The 11,730-nt window shown below is 56.2% G+C and overlaps 1 protein-coding gene across 1 annotated transcript; it reads left to right on the top strand.

The window, feature by feature from the left end:
• Positions 1-219: 219 nt before the first annotated feature.
• Positions 220-11,423, top strand: TBX21 (T-box transcription factor 21). Its single transcript, XM_078065637.1, has 6 exons — positions 220-767; positions 8,277-8,431; positions 8,784-8,905; positions 9,470-9,628; positions 9,766-9,827; positions 10,077-11,423. Exons 1-6 carry the CDS (start codon positions 277-279, stop codon positions 10,693-10,695), a joined length of 1,608 nt encoding a protein of 535 aa, XP_077921763.1. The 5' UTR covers positions 220-276; the 3' UTR covers positions 10,696-11,423.
• Positions 11,424-11,730: the final 307 nt, after the last annotated feature.

Here is an 11,730-nt window from a genome sequence, read left to right as displayed (position 1 = left end):
CCCGGAGAGCTTCATAAAGCCACAGCAAAGGCGCCGCGACGCTAGTGACAGCGGCCCGCTGGAGAGGGAGCCCGGCAGCTGCCGCGCGCCCGCCGAACGCGGGCGCAGGACCCAGGCGTCCGAGGCCGGGCTCCGGTGGGGCCCCCCACCCCCCACCCGCAACCCCCGCCCCCGGCGCCCCGCCCCTCGCGACCCCCGCGCCTGCCTCCTCCCCTCCCCCCCGCGCGGAGAGGGGCCGGTCCCCGACGGCTGCGGGAAGGTGCCAGCCCGCCCCGGATGGGCATCGTGGCGCGGGGCTGCGGAGACATGCTGACGGGCACCGAGCCGATGACGGCGAGCGACGAGGGCCGGGCGCCTGGCGCCGACCCGCAGAACCGCTACTTCTACCCGGAGCCCGGCGCCCAGGACGCGGCCGACCGTCGCGGGGGCGCCAGCCTGGGGGCGCCCTACGCCGGGGGCGCCCTAGTGCCCGCTCCGCCGGGCCGCTTCCTCGGAGCCTACGCCTACCCGCCCCGGCCCCAGGCCGCCGGCTTCCCCGGGGTGGGCGAGCCCTTCCCGCCGACGGCGAGCGCCGAGGGCTACCAGCCTGGGGACGGCTACGCGGCCCCGGACCCGCGCTCGGGACTCTACCCGGGGCCGCGCGAGGACTACGCGCCGCCGGCGGGGCTGGAGGTGTCCGGGAAGCTGAGAGTGGCGCTCAACAACCACCTGTTGTGGTCCAAGTTTAATCAGCACCAGACGGAGATGATCATCACCAAGCAGGGACGGTGAGTGAGACGCGCGCCCGGCGAGGCGAGCGGGTGGGAGCCTCGGACCCGCCCGCCCGGAACAAGGACGTGGTTTTTTTCTTCTGTCTAGACGCTGCTCGAGTCTCGGCGCCCCTCAACAGTTTGGCTTAGGCTCTGGGGGGAGCGGGGAGGGAGTTGTAGTGAGAACAGGAAAGTTCTAGGGGTTGTTTTCTCCCGGGACATTACACCAGCAGGCAGAACTCAGAAGGGAGATGGAGGAGAGCGGGTGCAATGAGAAGTTATCGTGGTTTAGGGGGAGGGTACCTACGGTTTCACCCAGGATTGGGGTGTGCCCTTGCCCCACTCTCTACCTCAGTGGGGGTCTCAGTGGGCAGAGGGGGACTGTGTTTTGGATTTGATAGGGCAGGACCCCTCTTAGCCCCTATGTTTGGGGAAATGAAGGAGAGGGCAGGGTCTTGGTGAGGTGGACAATAACCCAGCGCAACCCCCCCCCCACCTCTCCTACCCCAACCCTCCCACCGCCCACCTCTCCTAGTCTTTTTGCGCTGTTGTGCACAGGTCAGTTTTGGGAGGTGGGTAAGCCTGGGATTTGGTGACATGGAGAAGCAGTCGCCAAGTTTCCTTTCCGGTAGTACTTCGAGATCATATGTCTGGTGTGATCGTGTTTTGGGGGGGGTAAAGTGTGTGTGGGGGCTCAGATCCCGTCCAGGCACAGGCCCTGCCGGAGAGCACACATGCCCATGGGCCTGAGCAGGTGAAGCTAACCTGCGGGTCCGAGAGGGCAGCCAGTCCCACTCTGCTGCCTCCCAGGTCTGTCCCCTGAAAGTCTGCCTCCCCCCTGGCCAGATACTTTCCAGCGTAGGATCCAGCCTGGGGAGCCCCTGGCTCCATAGCTCAGGGTCTCTTGAGCCCAGTGCATGTGGGGTAGGGTTTGGGGCCAAGGGTGCTGCTTCCGGAGACAGCCTCCTGCGTGGGGAAAGGAAGAGAAACTTGCCACTGGTATTTGTTTAGTAAGCAATGCTGAGTGGGCCCTGCCTGGGTCTGGCATGTGAGAGTGTGCACCCATCCTTCCCTGCGGGGGCCTGCTCAGGCTGGGGACCCGGGAGGACCGCTGTGTGTGGGGGGGGCTGTGTCATCAGCACAGCTGGGAGGTGTCGAAGGGCAGATACCCAGTGTGGGGCTTGAGGAGGGAGAGGGGAGAGGCCCTGCCAGCCCCGGGGGGGGTGGTGGTGGTGGTGGTGGCATTCAATCTAGGCATTGCTAGGACAGTCTTCCTTTCCAGTGATTTCTGTGGGGTAGCCTGGGATTGAGGGATCCGTCCACCAACGGCAAATAGCTTCAAGTTGCTGAGCTGTTCCTCTTTCTCTAGGATGAACCCAGGAAAGTTGGCATTTTCTTTTAAGGTGTGGCATTTATCCCCTAAGCTTCCTGAGAATTCCTCTCTGCGTCCCCCAACCCCAGCCCTCTCTGAGTGCTCCCAGGCACGGCCCAGGCTTCTAGTCCTATCAAGTCTGTATTGGAGGGGACCCAGAAGATCCTATCCAGGCCCCTTCCTGCACAGACAGGGAAATGGGCTCAGAGACAGGAAGAGGCTCTTCTGAGGTTACGCAGCCCACCTGTCGCTGGCAGGACGGGCACCTGAACCCAGACGGTATCTGCCTGGGTTTCTTTCTCCAGCCGGTCACGGCCAGGAGTAAAAACAGCCACCTACACCGTCCAAAGGCCTTGCTGTGCTCAGAGTGCTTTCACTTCCCTTCTTTCACTGTGTGCTACGAAAGCCAAGAAGTGTCCCCAGTCACAGCTAAGGGCACTGAGGCACGGATGGCTGGTGCCTTGCACTCGGTCACACAGCAGACCTGAACTCGGGCCTCTACTCTTGGGTGCTCAGGAAGGCCTCCCACCCTGGAGACCGGCCCAGGTCTCCCTGCCACCTGCTGCCAGGCCCCTGCCCTTCCAGTCTTGAGGGGCGGGGTGGACAGAGCATTGGCGAGCGCTTCGGGGATCCGGTGGGTGCGGGGCTGGCTGCGGGCTGCCTGCGGCCTGGTTGGGGGGTGTCTCACGGGGATGCATCTCTGTGAGGTCGCTGTCACTACCCTGTGGCTTCCTTCTTTCCTTTATGTTCTTGCTGAATAATTCTCTCTTGACAAGTCTTGTTGTCTCCCTTTTAGAACCATAAACCTACTTTTCTTATTAGGAAAAATTCCAATATATACAAAAGTACAGGAAAAACCTCCACCTACCCATCACCCAGTTTCAACAGTTGTTATTGCTGGTCCAATCTTGTTTCTTCTTTATCCTCACTCACCCCGCTTCCACCTCCCACCCCCTAGTCTGCAATTATATTAGTGATGGTGTTAAGTATTTAGTAAGTAAATCCTAGCCACTATATTCTTTCATCCTTAAAATTTCTCTATGCATGTCTAAAAATGGCTTTTTAAAAATTTATAAATTTATGTATGTATGTATGTATGTATTTATTTATTTATTGGGGGGTGGGGGAAAGAGAGAATCCTAAGCAGGCTCCAGACCTAGCACAGAGCTGGACGCGGGGCTCGATCTCATGACTCTGAGATCATGACCTGAGCCGAAATCAAGAGTTGGATGGTCAACTGACTGAGCCACCCCGGCGCCCCTAAAAATGGTTTTTTAAAAGTAAACACAATACCATTAACAAACCTGAGAAGAAATTCATAAATATCATCAAATTTCCCTATCATTTCCTAATTGCGTGTGCACGCATGTGTGTGTGTGTGTGTGGTGTGTGTGTTAATCCTGCTTTCTGTCCACCCGGAAGGACTGCTTCTTGGACACTGTGGGGTCCCCGTTGGAAGGGGGCAGTGGCCCCTCACCATTTTCTTTGATGCCTCCCCTTGAATCAGACCTCGGGGGCCCCATGGTGGGGTGGTGGGGACAGAGAACACGTTGCCCCCCATTCAGTCCCACCAGCCCGCATCGCCCAGGTGCTGAGCTTGGGCTCCAGTGATCTGGGAACTTGGCGGCCATTTCCTTCCGCTACTGGCTTCTGAAGAGCAAGGCTTGGGTTCAGAGAACAGCACCCTTTCTCTCCTGTGTGGAGGGCTGGCCTGTCCCTCCCGGGGCTCCAGTGACCTACCAGTCACCACCACATCACCCACGGCCTTCTTCCTTTTTGAAAAATTCTTCCAGTCCAGGCCCACCCACAGCCCCATGGCCTTTTGCCTTGGGCTGACTCACTCCCTCCCAGATCCTTCCTCTCCCACCCACCCTAGACCCATCCCTCAGTATGGACCAGTGACACAGTCACTCTCTCCTCCATGGGCAGCAACGGGTGGGGCGTGGGGGGTGGGTGGCAATTCCCAGCGCCAGAGACTGACCCCGGGGCCGTGAGATAAAATGTGGGACTGGCCAACTGGAAAGGTTGGAGCTCAAACTGGTGCGTTTGTGGAGATTCGGGGAGCCCACCCCGGACTTGTGCTGTGTTTCTGTGTGGCAGTGAGTGTGTATTGTGAATGTGTTGGTGTGCATAGAATAGTTGATGGTAGACATTCTCAGTAGAGGAAGAGAGAGGCGGGTGTCTGTGTGCGTGGGTGTGTGGGTGTGCATTCATTGCTGGCAATCCCCACTTTTCTGGGTGTGATTAGTTGATTATTATAATTAAGATAACTTTGGGTAGCTCTGTTGTTAAGTAGCTCAATTTGCATTTGTGTGTGTGTGTGTGTGTGTGTGTGTGTGTGTGTGTGTGAATTTAGCGGTGGAGAAAACAATTTCAATGCCTCCCAATCCCAGATCACCGGCCTCACAGCCATTGTAGACTTCCCTACAATCCCAACTCCGAGAACTTCTTAGATCTTTAAAACAATTTTCTTTTTTGGGGAGGGGGCTTTAATTTGGACTCACTGGCTTCATTTCTCTCAGGGCAGGTGAAAACAGCTTTACTTTCCGTTGGCCCATTTGCTAGCGGCTGTCCGATTTCCACTAAGTTGGGTCTGAGGTTGGTGGGAGGAGGAGATCCTCTGATGCCCGAGCGCAGTTTACATCTCGATGGGTCCAAGGCACTGCTGGAATATCCTCCTAAAAGGTGCTGCTAATTTACATCCCCACGAATAGTGTGTGAGAGGACCCATTTTCCCACAGACTCATCAGCATTAGAGGTCAATTTTAAAACATCCTGCCAACACGACTGATCAAAAACGACCTCCTTGTAATTTGTACGTCATGATGGTGAGTTAGAGCCTATCAGAGGTGTTCAGGATGGGGGAGGGTAGGATGACCCTGCAAATCATTTCAAGATGGACTAGTCCTGAGCGGCAGCGGAGGAATTTAGAGTCTTGGGCCCTGTCCTCGGAGGGCAGAATGGTGAGTGGTCTTTTTAGAGAGCGCTTAGGTTGGCACCAGACTGTTCCTTCCCAGCAAAGTGTCATGTAAATCAGGGGCTATTTTGGGATTCCAGCTGGTGGTGATTCTAGACTTTTAGGGTGAAGTGAGACCTCCCTCCTTGTCCCTCTTTCCCCCGTCCTCTTCCGGCGTCTCCTTCATTCCCCTCCAGCAGAGATAAGCAGGGTAGAGAGATGGACACACAGCATGGGAGACCCCGACTCTGCTCTCTCACCAAGGAGCCGTCAGCTCGGCTCTCCGATCCTCAGTTCCTTCAAGTATAGAATTGGAAAGAACATTTTACATCTCAGGTAAACTGGTTGCTGCTAAGTAGAGGCGCAATGAATATATTCTTTCCCTTCCTTTAGTCCTACAAGTTTGGATAAGAACTGGTTATGATGCAGAAAATGTGGGCAACCCAACCACTGTCATACAATGAGCTGGTCGTAGAGATGTATTGAAAATATTGTCTCAGGGGCACCTGGGTGGCTCAGTCGTTAAGTGTCTGCCTTCGGCTCAGGTCATGATCCCGGGGTCCTGGAATCGAGCCCCACATCGGGCTCCCTGCTCAGCAGGAAGCCTGCTTCTCCCTCTCCCACTCCCCCTGCTTGTGTTCCTTCTCTCACTGTGTCTCTCTCTGTCAAATAAATAAATAAAATCTTAAAAAAAAAAAAAGAAAAAATTGTCTCAGCCTTAATTGTTCACGGTCTCATCCCTAACCTTTGATTTCTCAAGTAACTGGCCTGCTGAGCCTCTGGGACCTGGAGGCTGGAGCTAGAGCTCTGGACTCTTGCTTGGGGTCCTTCCACAGGGCCAGCAGGCTTTGATCGCTCTGGGCTTGAGAGAGGGTGGGGTGGAAGAGGGACCGGATGAGCCGAGTTTCACATCTTTCAAACTTCTTCACAGCTCTCAAAGGAAAAATGGATAGGAGTTATGGTCTCCATTTACAGGTGAAGAAACTGAGGTTTGGTTCGGGAATTAACTTACTCCAGGGGATGGGACCAGTAAGTCTCTTTTTTTTTTTCTCAGCATAGGAGAGTCTGGAGAAGACAGGAATGTGGGGAGACCTTCCCAAGGTTATTAAGGGTGTTGCTCTGGGATCTTCTGGGGACTAGGGTGCACCCAAAAGTGTTCCCAGGCCTCTAGAACTCTCCCTCCTCCAGGTTTCCTGACTCATGGACTGGTGTCTTTCTTCCCATCGGCATGACTTCTCGTAGGAGGAGGGGAGAGGTATGTGGGAATGCAAAGTTGTTCTGATGAGGGTCTGATTCTGCCATCCTGCAAATTCTGCTCTTCCTGCTTGGGTTGGAAGAGAAAACCTAGGCCATTGGAATTGGTGATGGGACTGGTGCTGGTAGAGGGAGTAGTGGTAGTAGTGGCAGTGATGGTGGAGGGGACCATTGCAGTGAGGGTGATAATGGAGGTGATGGTTTGGTGATGGGGGCAGTGATGGTGGAGGTGTGGTTGTAGTGATGGTGATGGAGGTGGTGGTGATGGTGGAAACGGTGGTCGTGGTGATGGTGGTGATGGGGTCGTGGTGATGGGGGTGTTGGTGGAGGTGGAGGTCGTAGTGATGGTGGTGATGGGGGTGTTGGTGGAGGTGGTGGTTGTAGTGATGGTGCAGGTAGGGGTGGTGATGGCGGTCGTAGTGATGGTGGTGATAGGGGTGTTCGTGTAAGTGGTGGTTGTAGTGATGGTGATGGAAGTGGTGGTGATGGTGGAGACGGTGGTCGTGGTGATAGTGGTGATGGGGTCGTGGTGATGGGGGTGTTCGTGTAGGTGGTGGTTGTAGTGATGGTGATGGAAGTGGTGGTGATAGTGGAGATGGTGGTCGTGGTGATAGTGGTGATGGGGTCGTGGTGATGGGGGTGTTGGTGGAGGTGGTGGTTGTAGTGATGGTGCAGGTGGGGGTGGTGATGGCGGTCGTAGTGATGGTGGTGATGGGGGTGTTCGTGTAGGTGGTGGTTGTAGTGATGGTGATGGAAGTGGTGGTGATGGTGGAGGTGGCGGTCGTAGTGATGGTGGTGATGGGGGTGTTGGTGGAGGTGGCGGTCGTAGTGATGGTGGTGATGGGGGTGTTGGTGGAGGTGGCGGTCGTAGTGATGGTGGTGATGGGGGTGTTGGTGGAGGTGGCGGTCGTAGTGATGGTGGTGATGGGGGTGTTGGTGGAGGTGGCGGTCGTAGTGATGGTGGTGATGGGGGTGGTGATGGTGGAGGTGGTGGAGCTGGCTGTGGTGGGGAAGTGCTTCCTTCTCTGAATCTATTCCTCTGGCACAATGGAGGATAATGCAGTATCCCAACCTCAACTTCCTCCACTTTTCCCGGGAAGCAGGACTTTGAGTGTGAGGATTATGCTTAACAGAGTTCTCTTTCAGGTGGATGGAAAGTTCCATCTAGGAGTTTAGGTACTTCTCTGAAGGCTCAGGCCCGGGGCAGGCCATACTACAGAACTCAGGCCCAGGAGGATGGGGCAGGGAGAGCCGGGCGCCACAGGGCCGAGAGTGTGTGAGCACCGTGAGGGCTGCAGTGGAGAGGATGGGTCGGGGCCTGGGACCACCCCAGGGTTTGGGGGACTGAGGCATGAGGGCCTACTGGGAAGTGCCTCTGGGGGGCTGGCTTGTGGCTTTGCTCCCCACTAGGAAGCAAACTAAGGTTAGAGACAGTGGCGTGCAGTTAATATCTAGCAACTGACCCTCTGAAAGAAAAGCATTGAAAAAGCCCCGATTCATAGCGTTTGCTGATTTCCATGGTGTAAATACTCCTGTGATGGCTGGTTTCGAGCTGTGCACGTGGTGTCACTGAATGCAGAGTCGGGAAGAGCCGGGCAGTCATGCAGCTGTCTAGTATTTCCGTCTTGCAGGAACAAAAGATGTAAGTCACTTCAAGAGCAGAGATAATAGTGAAATGTAGGAAACGAACTGAGAAGTGATGATTTTTGAGTACTTATTACCTTGGCTTATAATGCAATGTATTTAATTGTAAGTTTATATAATTTAATTTTTAAATATGGCGGCATATAACCACTGGCTGGCACACTTCTTGGTCACTTCCAGTCGGTTCTCTCGCGGGATGCAAGCCGACTCCAGCACACCACCGAAAGCCTTTGCACGGGGGGTGGCCGTCTGCGCGGTTGGGGGGCTGACGGATGTCGGTGGGTCTCTCTGTTCTCCTCAGGCGGATGTTCCCATTCTTGTCGTTTACTGTGGCGGGGCTGGAGCCCACCAGCCATTACCGGATGTTCGTGGACGTGGTCTTGGTGGACCAGCACCACTGGCGGTATCAGAGCGGCAAATGGGTGCAGTGTGGAAAGGCTGAGGGCAGCATGCCAGGTAGGAGCGCCCTGGGGAGTGGTGGGCACTCTTTTTCACCGAGGCTGGGCGCCCCCTGGTGGATCCAGGAGGAACCCCCAAGCCCTTGCCCCCTACACCTGAGATTTAATTCCCCATCCCACCCTTATCCCCTCCCACTTCTCACTCCCATTCTGTCTGTCCTCTTTTCTCTATTCTGCGTTAGCCTGTCTTCTGCTCAGTCCCCTGCCCACATCCCCCCTTGCCCTGCCCCATCTGGTCCTCCCCCTGCAGCCTTTTTGACATCCCCCTCAGAACAGGCAAAGAAGCCCCACATCGCCAGGGGGTCTGGTCCCCAAGGGGGCTGCGTGCCAAAGAAGTTAACTGTCCACAGGAAACCGCCTGTACGTCCACCCAGATTCCCCCAATACTGGAGCCCACTGGATGCGCCAGGAAGTTTCATTTGGGAAACTAAAGCTCACGAACAACAAAGGGGCCTCTAACAATGTGACCCAGGTGAGAATCCTTGCCACCCCCCACCCCTCCTGGCTGATTCTGTTCTGTAAAAGTATTTTTCTTCCTCTCTGGCTCGTTCTTTTCCACACACCTGAGGAGGTGTGGAGATGAGGTGGGAGGAAGCTGAATCTCAGGGGCAGACATGGGCTCACATTCAGGATGACATGGGCCAAGCCAGCCTGGGGGTTTCTTCACCGAACCCCAGGCTGCCATCGCTTGCACACCATGCTGGGCATAGAGTTGGTGCCAGTTGCCCCAGGGAATGGATGCAGAGTCTCTCTGAGTTGAGCAATACTGTTAACAGAGCCCCATCCCTGAAAAGCCCCGCTTGTGCTAATATCTTGGTTACGATGCACATCTGGGTGGTAGGAAACGGGGCAAGAGGGCAGAGCTGGTGCCCTGGGGAGGCTGGGGACCGGAGCTAGAGCACCTGGGAAGTGGCATGGTAGCAGAGCAGGGCAATGGACACGATGACCTCAAGGTCCCTTCTAGCCTGGCCATCGGGCCAGCCACGGGTGGGGTAGAGGACCCTTCGACCCCCACAAGCATCCGGCTCTCTCGTAGATGATCGTGCTCCAGTCGCTCCATAAGTACCAGCCTCGGCTGCACATCGTCGAGGTGAACGATGGGGAGCCGGAGGTGGCCGGCAACACTTCCAACACGCATATCTTCACCTTCCAAGAGACCCAGTTCATTGCCGTGACCGCCTACCAGAATGCGGAGGTGAGGGCCACCGGTCCCCCTGAGCTGCGAGGGGCGGGAGGGGGAGAGTGGGGCCCACGGTCTTCCTCGGTGGGGAATTCGGAAGTTCCCTAGCCCTAGACTCAGGACTCAGGTGCCTCTATTTCCCCTCTCTCTAGATTACTCAGCTGAAAATTGATAATAACCCTTTTGCCAAAGGATTCCGGGAGAACTTTGAGTCGTAAGTGCCGCTGGGTTCAGCTCACCAAGGGCCTCCTCTTGGTATCTCCTGAGCCTTGACTCCAGACATGTGCTGAGCATGTCTCCTCTCTGCCCCTGGGGGTGGGAAGAGATGGGATGGAGGCTTGGAGGGCGGTAAGGCCGGGGAAAGAGGGTCCAGGGAGGGACGTACAACAGGCAGGCTCACAGATGACCGGTTCCGTTTGTGACCCCTGTGATCTTGCCTTCTGTTTTGTTTTGTTTGTTTTAGCATGTATGCATCTGTTGACACCAGCGTGCCCTCCCCGCCTGGACCCAACTGTCAATTGCTTGGGGGAGACCACTACTCTCCTCTCCTACCCAACCAGTATCCCGTTCCCAGCCGCTTCTACCCCGACCTTCCTGGGCAGGCAAAGGATGTGGCTTCCCAGCCTTATTGGTTGGGGGCCCCCCGGGACCACAGCTATGAGGCTGAGTTTCGAGCAGTCACCATGAAGCCTGCGTTCCTGCCCTCCGCCCCTGGACCCACCATGTCCTACTACCGAGGCCAGGACGTCCTGGCGCCTGGAGCGGGCTGGCCGGTGGCCCCCCAGTACCCTCCCAAGATGGGCCCAGGCAGCTGGTTCCGCCCCATGCGGACTCTGCCCATGGAACCTGGTCCCGGAGCTTCAGAGGGACGGGGGCCAGAGGACCAGGGCTCCCCTTCGGTGTGGACTGAGATCACCCCCATCCGGCCAGAGTCCAGTGACTCAGGACTGGGTGAAGGAGACTCTAAGAGGAGGCGTGTGTCCCCCTATCCTTCCAGTGGCGACAGTTCCTCCCCTGCTGGGGCCGCTTCTCCTTTTGATAAGGAAACTGAAGGCCAGTTTTATAGCTATTTTCCCAATTGAGCAGTTGACATGACAGAAACAGGGTCATCGGGTTGGAGGACGCCAACTAACGCAGACAGCCGACTCAGGACTGGGAGGCCCCAGCTCCCTCTGTCCCTTCTCCTTTTGTAGTTGGTTGAGGAAGAGGGGGGCAAGAAGGCTTCTGGGGTTCACTTGCTGCTTTGGGCCCACAAGGAAACCTGAGAGGCATGTCCCCTGCCCCTTCCTTTGCCCTAACTACGGTCACTTACCTGGTGCTGCTTCTGGCTGTGGGCTCCCAGCTGGAGAACAGACAGAACAAGAAGGTCTTGGACACAAAGGAGCTTCCTCTCTTCTGTGGGGTGGGGTAGGGGTCAGGTGGGGCAGGCTGGGCACTGCAGACTCGGCTGTCTTCCTTCGTAGAATGTACTTTCGGCAGTTCTGTTTGCGTGTGTGAAAATAAAGATACCGTGGATTTGATGACAGCCAGCCAGCCAGCCAGGGTCAGCGAGAGGACTCGGATGACTTTGGGGCAGCTGGCCTGGGCCCCGCCCACTCAGAGACAGTGGGGTCCCGAGGAAGGGGCTTGGGGGGGGGTTGGTGCACATCTCAAGAAGCAACGTCTTGGGGTGGGGGTTGGTTGTGTGTGTGCGTGCACGCTTTTTTCTTTTTTTTTGGAACGGGGAGGCTATTTATTGTACGGAGAGTGGTGTCTGGATATATCTCTTTTGTCTTCATCACTTTCTGAAAATAAAAATGAAACTGTAGAATGTGTCCTGCTTCAGTGCCCTGGAAGGGGACATGGATGGGGACTCCAGTGGGAATTGTGAGGGGCGCCATCGCTCTCCGGCTGCAGCTGAAGCTCCCAAGAACTGGAGCCTCCTAGAAATCTGGAGTGGCTTCATTCAGGGGACAAAGGGAGTCAAAGCAAGGCCACGTGTGTTACCATTGGTGCTCAGGTTGACGGTTGATTCCACCTCGTAAGGCATCTTGGGACAGAGAACGGTCCCTCTGTCCATGTAGCACCTGACCTGTGGAGGAGGGGAGAGAGGGCAAGACCGGAGGGCTGGGCCGGTG

This window comes from Halichoerus grypus, chromosome 2, assembly GCF_964656455.1.
Source record: "Halichoerus grypus chromosome 2, mHalGry1.hap1.1, whole genome shotgun sequence".
NCBI classification, from domain to species: domain Eukaryota; kingdom Metazoa; phylum Chordata; class Mammalia; order Carnivora; family Phocidae; genus Halichoerus; species Halichoerus grypus.
Note: the sequence above shows the minus strand (reverse complement) of the source record. Positions and strands in the feature narration are given on the sequence as shown.